This window comes from Lepisosteus platostomus, chromosome 23 (assembly GCF_059453375.1).
Source record: "Lepisosteus platostomus isolate fLepPlt1 chromosome 23, fLepPlt1.hap1, whole genome shotgun sequence".
Taxonomy (NCBI): domain Eukaryota; kingdom Metazoa; phylum Chordata; class Actinopteri; order Semionotiformes; family Lepisosteidae; genus Lepisosteus; species Lepisosteus platostomus.
Genome location: NC_142633.1, coordinates 16,360,405 through 16,382,076, shown reverse-complemented (window position 1 = coordinate 16,382,076; position 21,672 = coordinate 16,360,405). Strand labels below are relative to the sequence as shown.

The window sequence follows — 21,672 nt, the reverse complement described above, 5'->3', positions numbered from 1 at the left end:
TCTTTTTCTCGGATGTTTTATCAAAGTTTGCGGGACTCGGGATGTGTGGCTATGCCACTAGCATGTCTTCGGCGTACCCCCAATTGTTAGGAAGCAGAAAGGCTTCCTGAGAAATACACAGCTCTTCCGGTTCAGTGCAGCTGTTTCGGTTTGTGTAGTGGTTTCATTGCTTGTTACACAAGCACAGTTCTTTTAAAAGCTGGTTGCTTAGTTGGGCGTTATCGTGGTTGCTTGGATGATGATGTAAGGTTAGTTTGTTAGTATGTCTAGTGTTCTTGTCCACAGTCTTGCCACATTTAGATGCATGTAGGTTCTTCACCTTTTTGGGAGTATCCAGCAGTATCACAAAATGAAAAACATGATCCTTCTTAGAATTTCTTATTTGTTTATTGAGACTTTGTACCAGTGTGGGCTCTAGGAGGTGGGTGAGGCCATTTGATTGACACCTGCTGAACAGCTGTATTGTGAAAAGTGGCTTTCGAAGTCTGAAAATTATAGATTGCACTGACAGTGCGTTAAGTTAACGTGACGGAGAAAAATTGCTGGAAATTTTGCAGTTCTGTAGAAGACGGCGATTGATTGTTGTTAAGTGTTTGGAAAGGTTGTGCGGTGTGATTCCAGTTCAAGCACGTCAAGACCAACAGAAATACTGTATTGGCTTCTTGTTTTAGTGATTGCAGGGTTTATGAAACTGATTATAGGTTAATATGTATACTACATGATATTAGGTGCAGTTGCAAAACAAAGGTTTTACTGTGCAATGGAAAATTAATCAGTGTTAAAACTTGTAAATACTACAGTAAATAGAGATGTAATGCTGGGCATAGTGCTATTAGTTTCTCCTTTTTGTATTATTTAACTCATAAACTGGTTTTTGCAATTTTTGCATACAACCTACTGTTTTTTTCCAATTTGTGTTCTGGATTTTTTTCTGCTGTGAACTCCATGAAGAAAATGAGATGGGATGAGGGTCTCTCTGGCTTACGTGCTCAAATTCAGTAGCTTTGTTTGGAAGAACGCTTGCATTTTCATCTAAGCATTTTGTCTTTGAAGCCCTGAATATAAATTGTCAAAGTGCGGCAAAGTGCAGGCTGCTTTCGTTTAGAAACTTTAAGACAATCTACATTTGTGTGTGACCAAGAGCAAAAGCAAAGGCGTTTCTGGTTCAACTTCTCGAACTGCAATGAGTTTCATCGTGTTTTTTTATCAGCCTTTTGGGCACTTGGCCAAAATCGTTTTAAAATGGAGATGGAAAGGTCCGTGTGCTGTCATGTGGAACCTGCAAAGTGGTGCATTCTGGGAAGAAGCTCTGCCTGCACGGGTCAGGAGTTTTGTGTGCTGAACTGGGAACTGATTGCACATGTCATTCTCGGCAGGAAAGCAAGGAGAAGCCTGGCAGAAGCCTGAATTTCAAGAATAGTTTGGCATTGAGGCAAAGTTAGATAGTGAAGGTGGGTAAGTGGTTCTGTGGAAGCCAACGAAAGCAGGACTCGGAAAAAACTATTCTTGTAGGTGACAAGACTTTCAATAACCTGTTTGTACTGAAATATCAACTTTTTCACTGCTACAGAGGGACTGGCAGGAAAATTAGAAATGACAATAAAATATTAATACAGCTCCAAGCATGAAGACTGTCTACAGTTTCTACATCTCAGAGTTGGGAATTCCCAGGGAAACTGAAACCAGTCCCTTTGCCCAGTCCTGTCCTCTTTTGTGTTTGCTGGAAGGGGAGGAAAAATCTGCAGATTCAGTATGGGGCCAATATGGGTGATAAAAACAATCTTGTGGAGAATCGACTGGAGCTGTTAGTTCATGAGTGCCTTCTTATTGGTGCGGTTTTCGGGAAAGTTGTGCAAGTAAGCAATAAACTGAAACTTCAGTGACCCCGCAGATCATGCAAAACATTAAACATCGCCTTCCCAGCAGATGCTTTTGAAGAACCTTGCTTTAGTCAGCCCTGTGAATGCAGGAGTAGAGCTGGAACCATGGTTCTGGGTTCGAGGTGTCGAGGAAAGTCCGCCGAGCCTGAACGGTCATCCCAGTTGTCCAGAAAGAGAAGCTTTTGTGTGTCTACAAAGCAGAATTAGAAGACCTAGATAAGGGCTTCTTATCAGTTCGATCTAATACTTGAACTGTGTAGCATCTGCCTGCCAGTTCTCGCTCTTTTTGCAGCTTGACGATGAACCACGTCTTCTGGTCAGAGGTGACAAATTCCAGCTTGATCATCATGCATGAGAAAGTAGACGGGGTTTCAGCCACCTAATAAAAATGTAATTTCTCCTCTGGTTTATGACTGATTGCAGAAGGACCTTGTTTTGTTGGTCTGTTTTAAAACTGTGTGCTTAAACTACAGTGCTTCTTGGTTTTTGAATTTTTAAGTATGGCTGTGTATTGCTAAATACTGGTTTAATTATTTTTCTTGTCGTGTGGGATTTCTGTGCATCTCAACTTAAGAAACATACTTAATTAACATAATGTTCCTTGTGACAGCGGCTTTGCGGTATATTTGAAGGACTGCACAAGAATCCTGTTTTAGACTGAAGATGCGCTGACTGTAGCTTTTCAGCTTGTCGAAAAATTCACCTGCATTTAAACGAAATAAAATACCGAAAGTCGAATGCCACCCTCCATGTTTGAAGCAGGGCTGACCAAATCGATTTCGTGAGCGCCAGCATATCATCTTGTCCCAGCTTGGTCAATGACTCAGTTATTTACGTAATTGGATAAAATATTCAAACCCTTTTTGTCCCACTCTGGTGTCATTCTGTGACAAGTCAGCCAAGGGGGCATGTTCTACTTATAAACTGCACTATAGGTCACTGTCAATTCTGAAGCACAAGTACAATGCAGTACATTATAGCCTAGTGCCAGTACTGAATGACTGCTTTACAGTACATTTTACACATTATATAATGGATACAGATGCTGTTCAGGGTATTTTATTGTTTGGATAGAAAAAGTTTTTTTTTTGCATTTGTTTTCACATCTATTCTTTTTTTTGTGACTGAGTCCTTCACTAACTTTATATCCTGACTGCAGTATTTTGGCTGTTAAGTATCAGTTTAGATCTCCAGATGAAAAGTATCTGGGGGTTGGGGTGTCATTGTGAAAATCACTACTGTGTACCCATGGGTGGAGCACAGTCAATTCTGAGCACGTTGTTTGAGACAAGACAACAAAATGCTACCTTTTATTTAATATGTATTTCCAGCTTCTTACGAATGGTTTTTTGTTAAGGATTATTGTAGATTTTTTCATTCGCGTGCACTCGCTCAGTTTTGCACGCAGATTTGGAATGAATCCATTTTTTAACGCTTGTGGAGATGTACAGAAACAGACACAGAAAACATATTCCAGAGGTCGAAAAGAGGTCAACACCTTGGAAAACAAGAGAGAAAACTCGAGAGGTTTTTTTTTTGTTCAATTGTTTGAAATTGTGATGGCCGATTGAGAAAGACACTAAAATTTGTATTTTTTGTGTGTTGCAAGACGTGCAGAAGTTGATGGGGGAGGCAGCCGAAAGGAAGAGAAACTTTATGTTGTGCGTCCGCACAAAAAATCATTTCCGCGTTATTTTTCCAGGAGCTGGGATTCTGTGTCATAAACCGAGTCATAAGGAAGATCCGTGTCTTCTGCTAGAATAGAAAAGCAACTGTTTGAGATGGGGTTTCCTTCATGAAGGCAGAACTGCTTTTAAAAATGGTTTAGAAAAAGGATTAAAGAGAGTGATAAATATATGGTCTGTGCAATAAAGAATATTTGTCTTGCCTGCCATTTAATTAAAGGTTATGTTACATGATAAAAACTAAAGCTTGTGTACTGTCTAGAATAAAGTAGTGCCAATGATAATTATTAAACCATTGCACATGCAATAAAACACCATTGTAATTGCACAGTATTGCCAACATAATTACCCATTTTACCCCCATGCCCCTTATTACTGGTGCTGCTGTTTACATACTTGACTTTTTCACTAATTTTTACATAAAAGTGAACCAGCGAGAGTATTTTTTGCATATGACAACATCAACACATGAAGCTGAGGAGAGAGATAAACGCCCTGCTGGGGCCACAGTCAGCTGTTTCTGTAATAAATACTGAGAAAACCTAAATGCAGCAATGGTCTTCATTCTGCGAACTTGCTCTTTGTTTTTGACAATACTTTCTGTCTTTTCTTCCACGATTCAAACCTGTGTCTTGCACTAGCTTGAAATTTCTAGGATTTCGTAGATGGACTTTAATTCTGTTGTAGTACTAATATGCCGTTTTAAATTCCCATGCATTTTCTGGGTGTTCTTTTTTTATACCAAGATCACGTACTTTAAAATTCAGTCCGAGCAGCTTTCTGAACACTTCCTGCAGTGATTAGCAGTAGTAGAAGGGATTTTTAGGAGGATAAAATGAGCAAATGCTCGCTCACTGAGCAAGTTGTCACTCAGCAGATGTGGCAGTGGGAGTCTGGCTGTATTAGCTGAGTGCAGTTGAAAGAATATGTCACTGGGTCTTCACTGGTTTAGTGTTAAAGGCCTTTCAGAGAATAAAGACTAGTTTGTTGAAGGGCTCCTGAGCAGTGTATGAAAGCAATTGAATTGAAACACTAATCACTCTATTCCTTTCTAGTATAGGATGCTATTTTTTTTAACAGTTTTTCAGTTCTGGTGATCTTTTTAAATTTGAAACATATCCTAAGCAGCTGTCTCTTCGAAGGTGCTAATTGCCATACAGTCGCATACAGTTTTCCTTAAAGAGTTTGTGTTCCACTTTAGAAGTTTTAAATTATAGTTATCCTTATTTCTTAGTAATTTTTACAAGTGGTTTTCAGACCTGTCTTTAGAGCATAGACCTGTACAAAAACTTTCTTCTTTTTTTCTTAAATCGCATTCCACCATGTTTTTTTTTAACTTTTAAGAGACATTGTCTCGTTTTAATGAAAAGCACAGAGGAGTATGTCTGTAATTGCAGCCTAAACCCAAACAGTAGTTAAAGCCATTGTCAGAGTGATGTAAAGCCAGCATGCTGCACATTGTCCACTGTTTGCTGTGTTATCCTTTTCGATGGATTTTATCACGATCCTGGTTCTATCAGCTTTTTTTCAGCCCTGTGCCCTTCCTGCACATGCAAAAGTGAAAGCACCCCTTTCGTGTCCCACATCTTTCCTGATCAGTTTCCGTGAAGTTTTTTTAATGGGCCAAAATTGTCCTTACTTTTCTGTATTTTAGACTTTGCTTTCAGCTCAGACCTTTGGAGATTTTGAGCTGTCTGAAAAAACAAAATTTTGGAAATTTCTGATGAGTCAGTTAACATTTCATTTAAGGGCTGCTGAAAAGTAATCGCGAGCTCAGCTTTTACAAGAAGACAAGACGATGCAGGAGTCCTGAGCTTAGTTTTGGCTTAACTCTTGATTCTGAAGCCGGCTCTTTATCAGAAGGAACCATTCAACCCAAATTTCTTTCTCAATTGTGTTTCTGTTTAGTTACTTACACTCGATAACACACCGAAGGAAAGTGCTTTTAAGAAATATCAAGAAAATACCAGGTACTGTGTATTCCTCACTCCTGGAGAATCACCCCTGTGAGTCCAGCTTGAGTTTACTTATTTGTCGTAATCATCTTTAGTTGCTACTGTTTTAAAGCCTTTTAGTTCCCGATAAAACCCCGCGGGCTTGTGTCTCTGCAGGACGGGGAGTGGGGAGCCCTGAAGATGTTTGACATCACTGACGAGGGCTAGTGCTCCGTATAGCAGCCGATTCACCCCTCCGGTTTGTTCAGCTTGTGCTCTCGGGGAAAACACAGCTGGTTCCCCCCCGTCCTTGAGAAGCTGCTGAGCAAGCCAAGCCACGCGGCTGGGAGCCCTCAGCGAAAGACCGAGGAGGAGAGCCCCCTTCTGAGCCCGGTTTCCGGCTTGGAGAGACCCCGGCTTGTCCGCCGCTCCCAGGCCTTTCTCCGCTCGCGTGCGGGAGCGAAGGAGGCAGCTGTGGGGCGCGGAAGCTGTAGACGTAACAGGAGGCGCCGCGTCTGCCGAGAGGCCAGATGTGCCTCACAATGGGCAGAAAGGCAGTTATTGTTTCCCCTCTAAATACTTCGTGATGTCTACCAGCACCCTGCAAGAAAGGGGTGTTAAAAGATAGCGAGGATGTTTCCTTCTTCTAATATCCCAGTCGACATGCATCAGCCCATGCGTTGCCATCACCTCCAGGGGCAGTGCGTCTGCACTTCTGACCCGGTGCACGTTCTCCGTCGGGAAAACAAGGGGGCTCTTTTTTTTTGGTTGTTCGGAATAGAGGAGGAGCTGACAGGCTGGAGGCTGGAGGCTGAGCCCGCGACGTGCGGAGCGGCAGGTGGAGGCCCGTGCGGGCCCTGGGCCGCCCCGCTGTGCGAACGAGGGGCCCGCATGGCGGAGACAGCCGGTGATAAATGAAGGCCGAGTCAAAGGACAGGAAGCGCTGCACTGTGGCAGGGAGGAGGCCGGACAATAGCTGCTCCTGGCCTCGAGCCCCAGCGCGCGGGATCATGTTGCCAGACGTGAGGGAGCGATCTTCCTTTCACTCTTGTGTTCTCCCCCGAGGGCTTGAAAGAGAGGAAGACTGCAGCCCCCGGGCGGCAGAGGCGCAGGGCTGACGTTGCAGCTGTGTGTGTGTTACGGTGAGGTATTCCCGGAATGACACTTCAGGAAGCCTGAGCTGCGTTCTTCTTCATCCTTGTCACCCAGGAGCCCTGTTTTTTTTTTCCCTCTTTTTTGAGTGTGTTGGGGGGGCGCTGGTTGGAGCCATGATGGGCTTTGATGACAGCCTGGTTTTGTTACGCATCCCGCTCAGTAAAGCATGGCTTTCTGTACATTTCACCTGCACACAGGTCTACAGTGACACTGTAAAGAAATATACCTAATAGGGTTGATTCTTTTCTTCATGGAGAACTACCAAATATTCACTTAGTTTGTAGAATCATCAGTGTTGCCGAAATGCTTTTTATCGCTTTTATTGTCACTTGTTCTTTCGATTCAAATACGTCTGAAGCGTTCGAGCTGTTGAAAACTGGCGGTTTGTTAGCCGGCACCAGTTGTGCTGAGGCATGTGTGCGCTGTTGCCTTTTAATTGAGATAATTTGTGCCTGAGAGGCAGTGTTCTGCAAGACTAGGGTTGAGCCATGTGCTTGCGGTTCAACACGGTGACATCCTGTGTGTGAAACGAGGTTGTTGGCCGGTTTATGAAGTGTATGAATCATGCATGCTACTGACAACCTGACAAATCCCGTTTCAACCTTGATACCTCTCCTGATCACTCTTGTACCCCGTCAAGTCGTAGCTCAGATGTCCAGTAATTCTGATTTGAGCTGTAGAGTGCCAATACCTGTGTGCGCAGCTTTGTTTCCCCTCCCTTTTTAAGCTTGCAAAAGCAGCTATTCAAGTGCAAGACCCGGGCTTATAAGTCCGCAACCGAACACTTAGAACTAAAACCACAAGCATGGCAGCTCTGAGCTGAAGACTGGCAGGTGGTCCAGCGCCCCGCGGACGCCCGCTCGCTCCTGCTGACCCAAGACAGCCGGTTCCTTCTCGGTCACGGCTGAGGGCTCCCCCTGCCTGTCTTCCTCCTTCCAGCTCCGCTTCCCGTGACTCGGGAATGCGAGACACTCGCTCGGCCTGTTTGAGTTGTGTTCAGAGTCGCGCCTCGGGAGCATGGCGGCGTGTTTCTGTTCGAGGCAGAGCTTTCTCGCCCCCCGGGTGCAGGGTTCGGATGCTGTCGTAGGCGGGTTGGGTTTTGCGGCTGGCACCTTTGGCGAGTTATCTTGCTCAGAGGGGACACTGGAGTCTTGACCCTGCAGCCTGCCATTTTTTTTCCTTCTGCTTTCAATACTTGGTTTCAATGCAAGAGAAACCAAAAATAAAAAATGTACAGGGGGCTTTGTGTGTCACGAGCATGAGCATCTGGATGTCTGCAGCTGCAAGGATTTTAGCAGATAGTGTTGCCTTGTAGACAGGCACATCTCTGCCCAGGGGTACAGACTAAGACAGCACGCTCTGGGGCTCCAGGACATGCTGGTGGGCCGGATGTCTGACAGTCAGGAGGGATGCGGGTCCAGTCCCTTCGCTATCAGTCCGGTGCGTTACTCCTCCATCGTTCTGATCTCTTGCTCCGCTTGCTGTTGCAGACTCCGGCTACTTGTTCAGCGGGAGTCGGCCCTCTTCCCAGTGTAAAGATTCTTCGCCATCAGGTGAGTCTCCTCCGTTACAGACTGCAGGGCATCGTCCTGTAAAAGTCCCTTTGCGGTTGATGTCATTGGGTCAGGTGACTCGGGTTGTCTCAAATAAACACGTTGAATTCACCGTACATGTGTGTATGTGAGTGTGTGTGGCGGGTGTTGTTTGTGCAAGGAAAAGAATGATACAAATTTAATACGACAAGTGTTTAAAGTACGTGTTCCTCAACCAAGAGTTATCTTGGTCCCCAGGAGTCAAACTGGGTAGAAAAAGAGAATCCAAAAAAGAGCACAAGTTGAGAACGCTGGCCTTTGCGTGACCTTTAACCTTGCGCTGTGCGCACAACCCCAGTCTTGAGCCGGGATGCGCTGGGTTTTCTAGGTTTCTCCACTTCGCCAACAGCTGAAGGCTTCCCAAGTGTGGTCGATCGGTCCTTTTGAGCTCATGATTTCCAGGTGGTTAAGAGCAGGGGAGGAAGGGAAAGCTGCAGATATTGGACTGGCGCTGCAGATATTGGACTGGCCCTGCAGGACCGGAGTGGTCCCTCACCGGTCTGGAATATGCACCGTTCATGACGTGCACGTGCGGGCTGCCTGCGCCTCTTTTTAGAGTTATCCCGCGAGGCGCCGCTCGTTAAAGAAGGTTTTCTAGCTTGGGGACTGGCCTGCCCGGCAGGAGCACTTCCCAGATCTCTGGCTGTTGCCGTTTGCTGCTGCAGCTGCTGTCTGACTCACTGGGCGTCTGTCTCCCGGCGCAGATTACTACTCCCTGAAGCCGGGGAGCCGGCCCGCGTCCCCCGGCCCCTCTCCCACGCCCTCGGTGGCCGGCTCGGTGACGTCCAGCTCCGGCTCCGCGCGCCAGCGACGCCCGCTCATCAGCCCCGCGCGGCTGCAGCTGGCCGGCCGCCGCCTGCAGCTCTTCTCCTCTCCAGCCGCCCCCTGCGCCGCCTTCGCCCCCGAGGTGCCCGCCTTTCCGCCGCACCAGCAGGGTACGTACCCTCGTCGGCCGCCTTGACCCGACCCCCTCCGCTGCACGGCTCCTGGGGGGCCCGGGGGTTCTGGCTTCCCTAATTAGCGCACCTCAGTAATTGCTTGATTGGACAAGGCGGAGCCTCTCCTTGTTCTTGAGGCGGAGGAGCTTGAGAGAGACCTGTAGACCCTGGCTCTAGAGGAAACTGCTGGAGGGGAGAGGAGACGAGTTGCAATAGAAAAACATTCAGATTTGCAGGTTTTCTAATGTTCTAGTAATCATTTTTACAACATGGTAGAAAAATGGTAGTATGTATTTTGGGAGGGGTGATCATGATTTACATTAAGTGCTACTTAAAATGAATAAGAGTCACACCTGTACTAATCACCTTAGGCGTGCAGACTGACGATGCTCTCTGTCTCTGCTGTGCAGCACGTGCTTGATTGATCTGATCAGAACCGATCAAGCCAGCTGTGGATCAGGGCCGGGGGCAGTCTGTACACAGCTGTCCGAGATCGCTGTTCTTTATCTGCCGTGAGCTTAAGTAAGAAGAGGGGTCAGGTAGTGGCTGTTGTGATGAGGTGCCAGTGAGACCAGACAAAACAGCCACTGCACACATCAGATACCATTCGACTACTGAAATATACAGTTTTTAGATTGTTCAGACTGCAAGCTGAATCTTCCTTTCATCATTATGTGAGCATCTGTCAATGTCCTAGGCACCTAGTCTGTCATAGGGGATTATTTCTCTTGAATGTTTTATATCACCAGTTTTTTTACATAAAGCAAACCACCTGATAAGGATGTTGAAAAAAGTGTCAGAGCTGATACAGCAGTTTGTTACAGTTACCTGAACCATGGAGTAGTAGGATGGTTAAAACTCAAAGCCTGTAGCTTAACTAATAAATTATACCCTATCCGCAGCGTGTAATTATAACAGTGTGATTAAACACCACTCTCCAGCTTTGATGTGAAGAGAATGATTCAAAGCCAAGCATTCAAAGTACCAGCTTTTCAGTAATAAAAATTGAATTAAAACTACTTAATCTTTTTCATATTTTCATCCATCAGTCACTGTTGAATTGCAATGCTTTTTCAATGCAGATAAATGTGTTTTGTAGACAAGTTCTTAGATTCAGCTCGTCATAATTGCCATTTGGGATTTTGGTCCCCACATAGTAAGACCTGAACCGATGTGTTTTGTCATCTTTCCAAGGCTGCATTAAAATAATATCTGTTGTCTTTATTATTCAGTGAAGCTAATTATTTCTTCTTCAAGGAGGAAGTTTGCTGGCCTAAAATTCTTGCCGTTTTTTTAAATCTTTGAGATGCGTTTTTCCCTTTCTGAAAGGGAATAGCAGGTTAAGGATGCTTGGCTAGGGGATGCTAGTTTAGCTGATTGTCCTGGTTCCTGCTTTCCTGTAGGGCCCTGTGTGTGTGTTTGGCCTGCAGCTCTTCTGCACTGGTTACACGAGAGTGCTGTAGAGCAGAGAGCGATGTGCCTCTGTTTCCAGACTCCTGGAGGACATGTGTACCAGCATGAGGGGGAAACCACTTGACCTGTCATAGCTGAGGACCTGACCTCTCTACATATGAGCGCTGGCCCAGTTGTGCATCATCGCGCGGTAACTTGGTGGCAACTGTTGTTGTTTGTTGGAGCAGACCTTGATCTTCCTCTTCGTGGAAAAACCTCTGCCGAGAATGGGGTGGCGTTTTTCTGATTTGGAGTTGACAGGTGGTTCGAAGCTTCGAATTCCTCGTCTTTAACCACCCAGGTGCGTTTCACAATCCGGGGGAGAAACGCCAGGAGGTTCGGGGATAAATTAGCAGTCAGCGCTGATATAGGTACGTCAGCAGTTCATGTCAGCTGTAATGATGAGTTGTAATTCATCCAGCTTGCTGGTCACCAGCTTGAACGGAAATGAAAATTGACTAGATTAACCGTAATCTTTGAGGCCTTTAAACATCAGTCACTATGTACAGCTGCATGTCAGAAATACTACTCCAAACAGAAAGCTAATGAACAGCAAGACATCTTTGTGAAGTCTTCTGATCCTCCTCCTTCCTCTGCTCTTCATATCCAGTAGCTCTATATCCTATATCCTGGTCTGATGTTTGTGAGATGGGCCAGGGTTTGCATCAGCTCAGGGGTTGATATTGCACCCTCTCTTGTTTGCCTTCTCTCTGTTGTCCTTCGATATCCAGTGATATCCAACGCCATGTTTCTCTCTTCTTTTCAGACGGTGCTCAGTACTCTAATTGTAACTCGGACTGTCAGAGTTGTTTCCTGTATTACGCTAGCAGGATGTACTGTAAAAACATGAAAATACTGAGGAAGCAGGGAAACGTTTAATTGGTTGCAGTCCTCTCTGCAGTCAAGGCAAGTAATACTTGCTTTTTAAATTGAGTTTGACATGAAAGCAGCACCTGGAGTAGTAGTTGGGGGCTCTGATCCAGAGGGTTGAGGGTTCGAATCCAAAATGGTTGGTGCTGTTGAACCTAGCGTTTGCTCCAGGAAATTGTCATTCTGTATGTTGTTCCCTGCTTGTCATTGTAAATTACTTCTAAATTGATCTACCTGGCAAAATACAGGGGGAAAAAAAGGTATATACTGTATGTGTATATTCGATATTCACATATTTTATGTGTGTGATCCGCTTTTCTAAAAATAGGTTCAGATTTTTTATTCTGGCAAAATCCTTCTTTGCAAGCATTTTCTCTTCATAACTTGAATATGAAAATATAACTTTTGAGCTACTGTTAGAGATGGCTAGTAAGAGTTGAAACTACTTGGAATGTGAGCCTGGTTTTAGAAGAGAAAGTAGCACACAAGTATCTTAGTTGCTGCATTCCTAGAAAATGCAATGAGGTGTCATGTCTGTGGTATATGAGCAGTGGGTTATACACCTACGGGGTTAAACGTGGTCTCTAATTAAAGCGCAGCAGCGTTTAAGAAGATTAAGGAGGAAAGAGTCCTTTTAATTGCACAGTGTTGGCTTTCATGCTGGTATGACTCATTGCGCTGTGAGCTGTGAGGGGGGTCCTGGGAGAGGAGCCCTAAACCCCCCCCTCACAGAGGAAGTGTCCGGGACAGGAAGTGACTTCAGGATTCGCGGCTGTCTTTAAGGATTAGGGCAAGAAAGCCCTTCGCAAACAGCGTTCGAAAAGGCTAATTTCTTTTGAACAGGTTGCCCACAGAGTGCTTTGTGTGGCAAGACGTGCTCTGTCAGCAGATTTGTAAATGAAATTGTCTGCTGTTAATCCTGTGAAGTGCCTGTTACGTTGAAGAGTCATTGCTCATTTTTACATGCCTGATGATAACATACTACTAGACAGAATTCTCACTTTTTTGTTTATAATTGTTTTTTTAATATGTGTCCTGGACAATTGCAAATGTAAATGACTACTGACAAAGTTTTGATAAGACATTCCTTCGACAGCACAAGGGGCATTTAGGAAATTATCCCATAACTGTTTTTTTTCTTCCAGTGAGGAAAAGAGAAACCTCATCTAAAATCTTGATATTGCAGAAGGATTTTCCACCATATAACTACTTCACACACTCAAACATGCAATTTCACATTCTGGCTTTATTTCTCATTTTGCAACATATCTTTAAATCCTTCAGTTTTGTTTTTCATTGCATTTTAATTGCACAGCACATTGAAATTGTCTAATTGTGCCTGAAAGCACACATTGCACGCTAACGTTCTTTCTCAGCTTCCATACACATTTAATTACTGAATTACTGTGCTTGAACACTGCTTAATGGTTTTGTCTGTATTGTATAATAGAATTCATTATGACTAAGACCAGAAAAAACTCCAAGCTGTCTGAATTCCTTCACTATTACTGTTTCGTAAGGTGGGGTTTCAAAGAGATGTCAAGTAGTCTTATTTGGCATTATGAAAAGATTTCCTAAATGTGTTTTTAAATACAGTAGACATTTTTTTTTTCATCAGGAACCAGCTGATAGTATTAACTGTGCCAAAAATGTCTTACGTTGTAAAAGGGATTATGCAATGTCTAAAATGAAAAGGGATTCCAGCATACAGACTGTTCGCCATGGCAGCTGGGAAGAAGCAGAAAGCTTGAACTGCTCGGTCCGCCCTGATTGGCAGCGATGCCCTTTCACTGTGCTTGCAGACGCCAGGTCCGTCCTGGAGGGCGGCAGCGTGTTTGGCGACGCGGAGCAGGGGAAGAGGGACAGCTCGTCGGGGTCCTCCACCTGCCTGGTGGACACCACCACTGGAGGGGGCGCGGACAGCGGCGCGGGCTGGAAGGGTAGGCGTTTTTCATTTCCCCCAGAAGGCCTGAGAGCGGCGTCCTCGCTCACGTCGCACGGCTGCCGAGAACAAAGGGGAGCAGCGTTCCCCGACTGCGGGGCGTGGGTCGGTCCTTTCTCACGTCACGCGCCGCTGCTCTGGACAGGCTGGCTCGGGACAGAGGACCTGAGTGAGAGCCGCAGGGGGGGCTGGTGAGATACTCCAGTAACACAGAGAGGCCTGGCGGTAAGGGCAGCCGCGGACCAGCACCGATCTGCCCTTCGGGTCTTCTGTTTCGGGTCGACCTCTAAGTTTATTGCTCAGAGGGACAGGTCAAGCGTAGCGCACGGCCGCTGGCACCTGGCTCTTATCACAGGGTGGGTGACACCACACACCTGCTTAAAAGAAGTTTCCGGGCTTGTTTTGTTAACGCCATCAAAGGTGAGCTTTGAGCGTGGTGGAGGAATTATTGAATATTGGTTACTTGGTTGGTTGAATGTGTTCCTACGCCTAGGAAAGTATTCCAAATAGTTTATTAGAATTTACATTTATATATGTAGATTTAATTGCTGTACAGCTGTGCCGTGCAACTTCCTGTATCATACCCTATCTTAAAGAACATTTGCATGGACTCCAGTAATACATATCTTTTCAAAAAGGACAGCTCCTGTCCAATGGGAAACTCCTGTAAGCATACACAGGTGATGAAGATGTTATCTTGCATAAGGAAACTTAAAACAGGATACTTCATTTCAGTGTCCTGCTGATCATTGTCACAGTATTGTCATTTGAATTAAGCCAGTTTCCACCCTGTTACACTCAGGTCCAATAGCAATGAGATATGAGTACCGAAGCAATGTTGTTTTGTTTGAATTGATTGGAATTTGAGGAATACCACCATAAAGAATATTTAACTTTGTGCAGGACTGCCTTGATGACTAAGAGAACTGTTTTTACTTATATTAAAATGTATTAAAATGTAGTTTTTAATGCACTGTTTGTCTTGTTGAGTAATATAAAAAACTTTGTTTTTTCAGTAGGGCTTTAGGGAATTGGAAAGCAGTTTGTTAGCAGTGAGGGCTTGGTATTCCAGTCAGGAAAAAAGATGGGTCACGTGTAATAAAAGTGGCATCAGGAATAAAGCACTTTGTTGATCCATCCATGAAACTGCACCTCATCAGCAAACACAGAACTCTCTCGTAAATAAATGCAAAGCAAATAGACATGACTGTAATTCCCAGCAGGAATACAGACTTGAATGTTTTTTCTTCTAGTCTTGACTATCTGGTCTGTGTCTGTAATGCTCTGTTTACAAAACACTCAAACAAACCTCAGCATCCTCTGAGATTAGCAAGCTGCTGTCCATTGTTAAAGTTCAGAAAAGGTGTTCATGCATTCACAGTGTGCTGCCTGAACTATCCTAGGTCAGCAGTTCTTACAGCAGAGTGATTAAGATCTAACCTTAGATGAATCCGTTTTTCTTGTTGATGCCCACTGGACACACTGTAGCAGTAATGAACGGTGTAATGTCTTTGCACTTTGTCCTCACTGCTTCTCCTCCCTGGATACAGATCAGCTCTAATCTGAAATAGAGAGGTGACAAGAATTTTCGTCTCCTGCAGCAGCCTCAAGTATTTTGTTTCACTTTAAGAAAACGTGTGTAAACACAAACACACTTAGGGGAAGGATCTGGTGTCAGGCCAGCTTGGGTAAAGATGTTTCTTTCCCCATCTGCAGCGGGACAGTTTGAGCCACTGTTTTGGTGGTGGTTGCAGTTTTAATTCATCCCTTTTTTTGTTAACCCAAACAAATCTAACCTGGATTTAAACTGTTCCATGACATCAGCCACAACAAAAGGCCGGGCTTGGATTATTTTAGTGCCAGATGATAGCTCTAGAACAGCTCTAGTCCTTCAGTGCATGGGTTGGGCTTTCAGACTCACTTGAGTCTTAATTGGAGGATTGATCTGTAAATGGTTGCAGCTTTATCTTATGGAGTGCACTGCACCATTAACCATTTTTCCTAAGAGTCTTTGCAGCCTCTTGTGAGACTTTGTTTACCCCTGTAAAGAAGCACACAGTTAATTTTATTTCGTTTTTAAGGTACCCATGTCAACTGCTAAAATTACTCTGATTTTGTTATTTCAATCAGTCTGTTGTTTGACCAAAAGCAGCACAAGCTATAAATTGTGTTTTTTACCAATCAACTTGTCAACTGAAGTCACATTGCAGTAAGTAGAGTTAGACTCTTGCAGCCTGTTGGAATAAGAATTTTACTACAGGGCTAATGACTTATCAAGTGGGGAGCTGCGTAGGCTGCAAAGGAAAAAGTAAAGGTTTATTCCTGCTGAAAAGAGAAGACATGAAACACAACGTTTTGGCTGAGGAGCCGTCGTCAGGCGTGTGGAGGTGTGTGACACACCTGAAGAAGGCACAGAGGCCAAAACCTTTATCTGTTCCTAATCATTTAGCAGATGCACTGCAAGGTGTAATAATTGCACAGAAAGAAATCCAGTAGTCCTCATCACCTCTGAAACATTTGCAGTAAAAAGATGAAGGTGCGCAGTGCTCCCAAGAGTCACATAGAGGTGTTTGTATATATGGTGTGTATTCTGTGCAGTCTAACGTTTCTTGGCGTCCTGTTTTCTCTTCCTGTTTTCTTTAATTGCACCCCTTTGCCTCTGTCACAGGACTCCTGGGCCGCTCGCTGTGGCAAGGCATGCTGGGTGTCAGCCTGACCCTGAATATCGTCCTGACGGGTGCGTATGTGTACCACAGCTGGAGATGAAGGAGGCAGAGGGGCGTGGCGCCTCTCGCAGCGTGGGCGTGCCCCCGGTGCCCCTGCCAGTGTGCTCCCCGCACACTCTGCCCAAGCCACCACCCTGCAACACTCATCTCGCGGCGCTGCAAGGACGCTGCAAGGGTACTTCAGTCACCGCTGTTGTCAATGTTCCCCGAGGGGTTCTGGGATTGCCACTACAGGGCCAGAGCCTTCAATATTCCTCCGTCTTGCTGCATAAAGAGCTAGTCTGAAACTAACTGTAGGTACAAACGCCAATCTGGTGCTGCTGGGGCCCTTGTGTCTTAATTCCAGTGAACATCTCTGATGCTGCTGTTACAGTCTCTGCCTTTTTTGTGGGGTCTCTTAAGTTTGATTGTACACAGAAAGAGGCAACCATGCAAAGGCATTTAAAAAGAAATCCAACACAGAGTCTTTCCTTGTATTTTGTACAATACTTTAAATTATAAAGAGTGTCTTTTTTTATAAGCAGTTTGGAGTAGGTGAATATTTTTTTATAAGCGTTCTAGTAAATTGGCAGAGAGTGTTAACATATGAGGTGATTTTCCCTGACAGGATCTCAATAACCGTTTTTAATGCAAAAGACCGTAAGAAAACTGCAACACAGAACACAACACAACGCCTGAGTTAACTCTAGTTGTTAGAAGTCGGGTTTTAGGTGCTAATTTGGTGCTCTGTCTTATGTATACTGTATACACTGTGTAAAAGAACAGATTCAGCCAAAAGAAGTACATAACAGCCTTTGGATTCATCATTTGAAGATGCTTTATTTTCTTTTTAAGATTGCTCAGATTTGGCTGCGGGAGAGTTTTATTGTTGATCTCAAAGCCAGTAGTCAGAGCTGAAAAGAAAACATTTTCAAGCATCACTGCCAGGTGTGCAGATAAGAGCTGCAGTGAAACTGAATCGTTGGAATCTCAGCCTCCTTCATTTCAGCGAAGAATTCCACCGTGCTCCATTCTGCTTTCAATGGCATTAATTTATGACCAGGTGAAAGGGGAGGAACTAATGCATTTTGAAATGAAATGGAGAGCAGTTCTTTCTGATGACTGAAACAAAGGCTTTTGGGGGCAGGAGAAAAATCTCTCTCTCAAGCTGTTCATCAATTACCTGTATCCTTCAGAAATGTTCTAATATTGCACAAAGTCCTTTTGTATGGGGGGTGAACGGATATTTTTTTCTTGCAGCTTAAACTGCTGTTGGAGAATACGCTATTAATCTTAAGTGTAAATTGCATAATTTGCTTAATGCAAATTAAAGAATAGTATACTTACATACTACCCCCATATTCCAGTTTTTAGTGGGAAATCAACTATTTAATTAATTGAACTGAGGATCAATGGGTTAAAAAAAGCTTTCAATGATGTGAGGTAGACTGGATTGATACAAGAGAAACATTGAATTTGTAAGAATTAAGGTATGCTTTGGTGCTTTAAATAGGCTGAGAAAGGAAATCCCAGATGCATGTATTTATTTATTTTGTATCTTAGATCAAGTGCACAACAAAAACAAAGTTTGAAAACACTACTGTAATTATAAAATGAGTAATTATTTCTGAACAAGACAGTCCTGGCATCCAGAACAGAATGGAGGTTCCTTTGTTGTCTGCTGTAGGTACAGAGCTGTCTGGAGATGGTGTATTTTGATGTTGACTTGGATTTATATATGTGTATGTTTTTCAATCAGGAGTCGTTGCCACTTTAACTGAAGATATGTGTATTACTGTAATGCATAATATTTTTTGAAAAACCGCATAAGCTGTAATGCACATCATTGCTTTAAAAATACCTTGTAAAAACACTTGTAGGATTTTTTTGGTTTAAGATGTGTGTGTGCAGTGTGTTTAAACTTCTTAGCAATTGTTGTATTCTATTTCAAAAAAATTTGCTACACTTAACTGCAATATATATTTTTAATGCACATACAGTACACCTACCTTACAAAATGTAAGTCACTGTAACAATGGAGTCCCCATTTGTCATTATGCTGTTTTCATGTTATCACAAGGTATTGCATAATCAAGTAGTCTTAATTGTTCACTTTGTATTGCCACAGCTGCACGTCATCCTAATGGCTGTTTAGTAGTTCTTATTTTAATCCTAAACCTTCAAATGAAGTCCTTATTTCAGAAACATTTATTCGCTAATGTCTAAAGTGGTGGATAATGTCATTTATATATTAAAACAAGTTTAATACATTTAAATTATTCCAGTTCACTGCAGGTTGAGTTTAACTGTGGGGGAAAAAAACAAATGATTTCCAGTTTGATTGAAGTACTTTTAAATGTATTGAAAATATGTATTGCTGCTAAAAGTTAAGAAATGTTAACTACTGAAGTCGGTCAAATTGATTGTGTGAAAGAAAGTATATATGCAACTTGCACATGAAAAGGAAGTGGGTTAACTGAAAAAGTTCAAGTTCGGTGTCATTACTAAAAAGTAAATTGCATCTAAATGTTTCTTAAATTGTATTTATTCTGATGGATTCTATTCATCTGGTGTGACCGACCCTTATTCATATAAACCTCCGACTTCTGTTTCTGTATTTGGTCTTCTAAGATGCAGTGAACACATTAAAGTTGAAAAGCAGAGTGATTTTTTTTCCCGAATGCTCCTTTAAAAGACCCTCAAGCAGGTTCACACAGCAGTCTCAGGAGTCCGTTTGTCCTGTTTGTGACAGGAGAGTTAAAGTACTGTAACATGCAGCACTGTGGGGCAAAGTGGACCCCTGTCAGAATGTCCAGCAGGAGTCAGCTCCAGTGCTCTTCTCGGAATATAGTGAATTTTGGGATCTGCCTGATTCTTGTCTTTTTGTCATGTCGGATCTATCTGGACTACCTGGAATTCTGCTAGCATTCAGATCTGCCATGTGTTTTTAATTCAGTCATAACAGTTTCACAGCAGTGATAACTACAGGGATATTAATATATTGTAAGGTACTTATTTAGTGTCTAGTGAGGCCAGTTGTAATTTGCAGAGAGGCTGCCCTTTGTCTTATTTTATGCTTTTGTTAGTGTGAGGATTAAAGCTCCTTAAATGTGTGGGTCTGCCCTTTTCCACTGCGACAACACTACCCCGAGCTGTAAATATTTTGAATAACCTCTTGCTGAGGTAGAAGCAGTTAGTGTTAAGTGATTTTAGCTGGTTACGTTTGGCAACATCAAAATCTGTATTCGCAAGTTTATCTGCACAGTAGCTGCAAACTTCACTGCGGCCGGGAAGATTTTACAGGAAAACGGACAACAGACGTCCAGTCCCATGTTAGCAATGCTGCCTTTGCTGTGGAGTGGCAGTATTTACAGTTTGGGCTTGTGCACTGTTTGCTGGACACAGTGTGAATGACAGTCCTGTCATGGCAATATCTGGTGCTACAGTATACAGGTGCCAGAACTATAGGGGGATAATAATCTAGACAGAAGCACTTCTGAGTGCTCCTCCTAAATCAGCTGTCCTGTGTCATCTTCCCAGAGCTTTCCTGTTTGCTCTGGTCTAGAAGCCACTCACCACACAGAATAAAGGGGAATGTTATCCTGTACCGGTTCACTGCAACTATCCAGTCAAGATATCAGCCTCACAGAATCGCTTGTGACTGCACTGACTTTTTTATTGATTTACAAAATGTGAAATTGGCGATTTTGTTTTGCACCACGCATGCACTCCGTTTTCAGATCACCAGTTGTTTTTTTAAAAAGGGCCCCGGTCTGGGCCTTAATCTCCTGACACTTTTGTAGCCTGACAGGGCAGTTTGCACCTGTTGGGGAGCCGACACGTCTCTCTCAAAACGTCGCTGGACGCCTGCCGGGGCTTGGCAAGTGGGAGAAGCTGTCCCTTCCCAGGATGCCCAGCTTCTCCCAACTGCTTCCTCACAGGCGCTCGTTTGCAAACCCAGCATGAATGTTGCGTTGTCGCTCAGAGATTCCCAGCCCCATCGGTTAGTTCCATGACTCGGTCTCGAACCTGTGACATCTGAGTCATGAGGCTCAGCCTATGAGCCTGTGCTCCCAGTGTCTGTGCATATTTACTGCAGAATCACTCAGGAGCTGAGCTGCACTGATTTCCTGTTTCTTGAATCTCAACACTTTCCTCTACTGTGATGCTAATTACTGAGCTTGGCTTGTGTCGGCAAGGGGGCCCTGAATTGACTTTATTGAAACAATGTCAGAAGACTTGCATTTTGTTGGTGGTGACTGTACTGTTTTAAAAAAGCAGGCGATGAAAATTGTGTGCAGCGCTAGTTCGCCTTTTGTAACATGGTAACATTTTTACAAAATCACGTTTTTTTCCCTTAAACATGTTGTATGTTTATGCAGAAGATAAATTGAGCAGTGTCACCCTCACTGCAAAATTGAATTCGAGTCAATGATTTTTAAACTAGGCTAGATAGGCTAGAGAAAAAAAACTGGCAGAGCTGATCAAATGAGCAGGTCAGTGCCACAAGCTCAACTCAACTGAGAAAATGGGACACAACTGTGCTGCAGAAATTTCAAGAGGCGAATCCGTGTGCCATCTTGTTCAGTCCCTTCTTGAACGCTGTGCAGCTCTCATTCCCATTTTTCTGTTTATAACTGCCTACTTGCTTTCGCGATTTGAAATCTGACTTGGGACAATAAGACTGCCAGAAGGCCTGACTGACAAAATATTTCACATGTAACAGGTGCGGATGAAATGCTGTTTTGACTTTCAAAAAAAAAATGTGAAAAAAGATAATTTGAGTAAAACATTTATCATCTGCCTTCTGAAAATACTTTTTTTCTTTTCTTGAAACTTTGTATTTGGATTGCTGTGTGGAATCACAGCTGCTGAACTCCAAAAACAAATTCCAGTAGTTTGAGGTAATGCAAGTTTATGTAACGTACTGCATTGTTTACAGACATGTTGCTGCATCATATTTTGTATCAATAAATGTGTGCATAGCAAACTGGGTTGAGTGTGAACAAAATATACTTGCAAAGCCCAAATATAGAGATCTGTGAAAGCAATCATAACGGAACTGCTGCTGCATGCTTTAATTGAAAAATGAAATGGTTTTTTTTTCTGTACTATTGCTAAACGGAGAATATGTTTGTAATGTTCATCATAGCTGCATATTTTTATGTTTGTCTTTGTAAGTTTTTTTCTCCAAGTCCAAGAATGCCACATGCTATTGAAATTGTTTTGTGGAGTTCATTTTACAGAAGAGATGTGATTCTTGCAATCGGCCAGTTGTGCTGAGCCCTTAGCTTGACGATTGTTTTCGGCATGTTCTTGTTATTCGTTACTTTGTTTGACCCGAGATAAAGAAAAACAAGAATAAACGCTATTAAACCTCTTTTACATATGTGCACTTTGTTGTTGGGGTTTCTTTCTGCAGAGGTCTAGAACAAGGGGGTGCCAGCCTGCTCTGAGACAGATCAGGATGGGTTAAGATAAAAAGTACAGTTGAAAGCTTTTGTGCAGAGGGTGGAATG

At 43.5% G+C, this 21,672-nt stretch overlaps 1 protein-coding gene across 2 annotated transcripts in view; it reads left to right on the top strand.

Annotated features, from left to right (window-relative positions):
• The window catches only part of tmem201 (transmembrane protein 201), a 41,975-nt gene extending 20,437 nt beyond the window's left edge, over window positions 1-21,538 (top strand). Inside the window, exons 8-11 of one of the 2 annotated variants that reach the window (XM_088617388.1) lie at window positions 8,145-8,207; window positions 8,951-9,181; window positions 13,309-13,446; window positions 16,117-21,538. In XM_088617388.1, coding sequence (XP_088473514.1) covers window positions 8,145-8,207; window positions 8,951-9,181; window positions 13,309-13,446; window positions 16,117-16,214 — 530 coding nt within the window. In that variant the 3' untranslated portion in view covers window positions 16,215-21,538. The remainder of the gene's footprint in view (window positions 1-8,144; window positions 8,208-8,950; window positions 9,182-13,308; window positions 13,447-16,116) is intronic. The other variant, XM_088617389.1, reaches the window with a different exon arrangement.
• The last annotated feature ends 134 nt before the right edge of the window (window positions 21,539-21,672 follow it).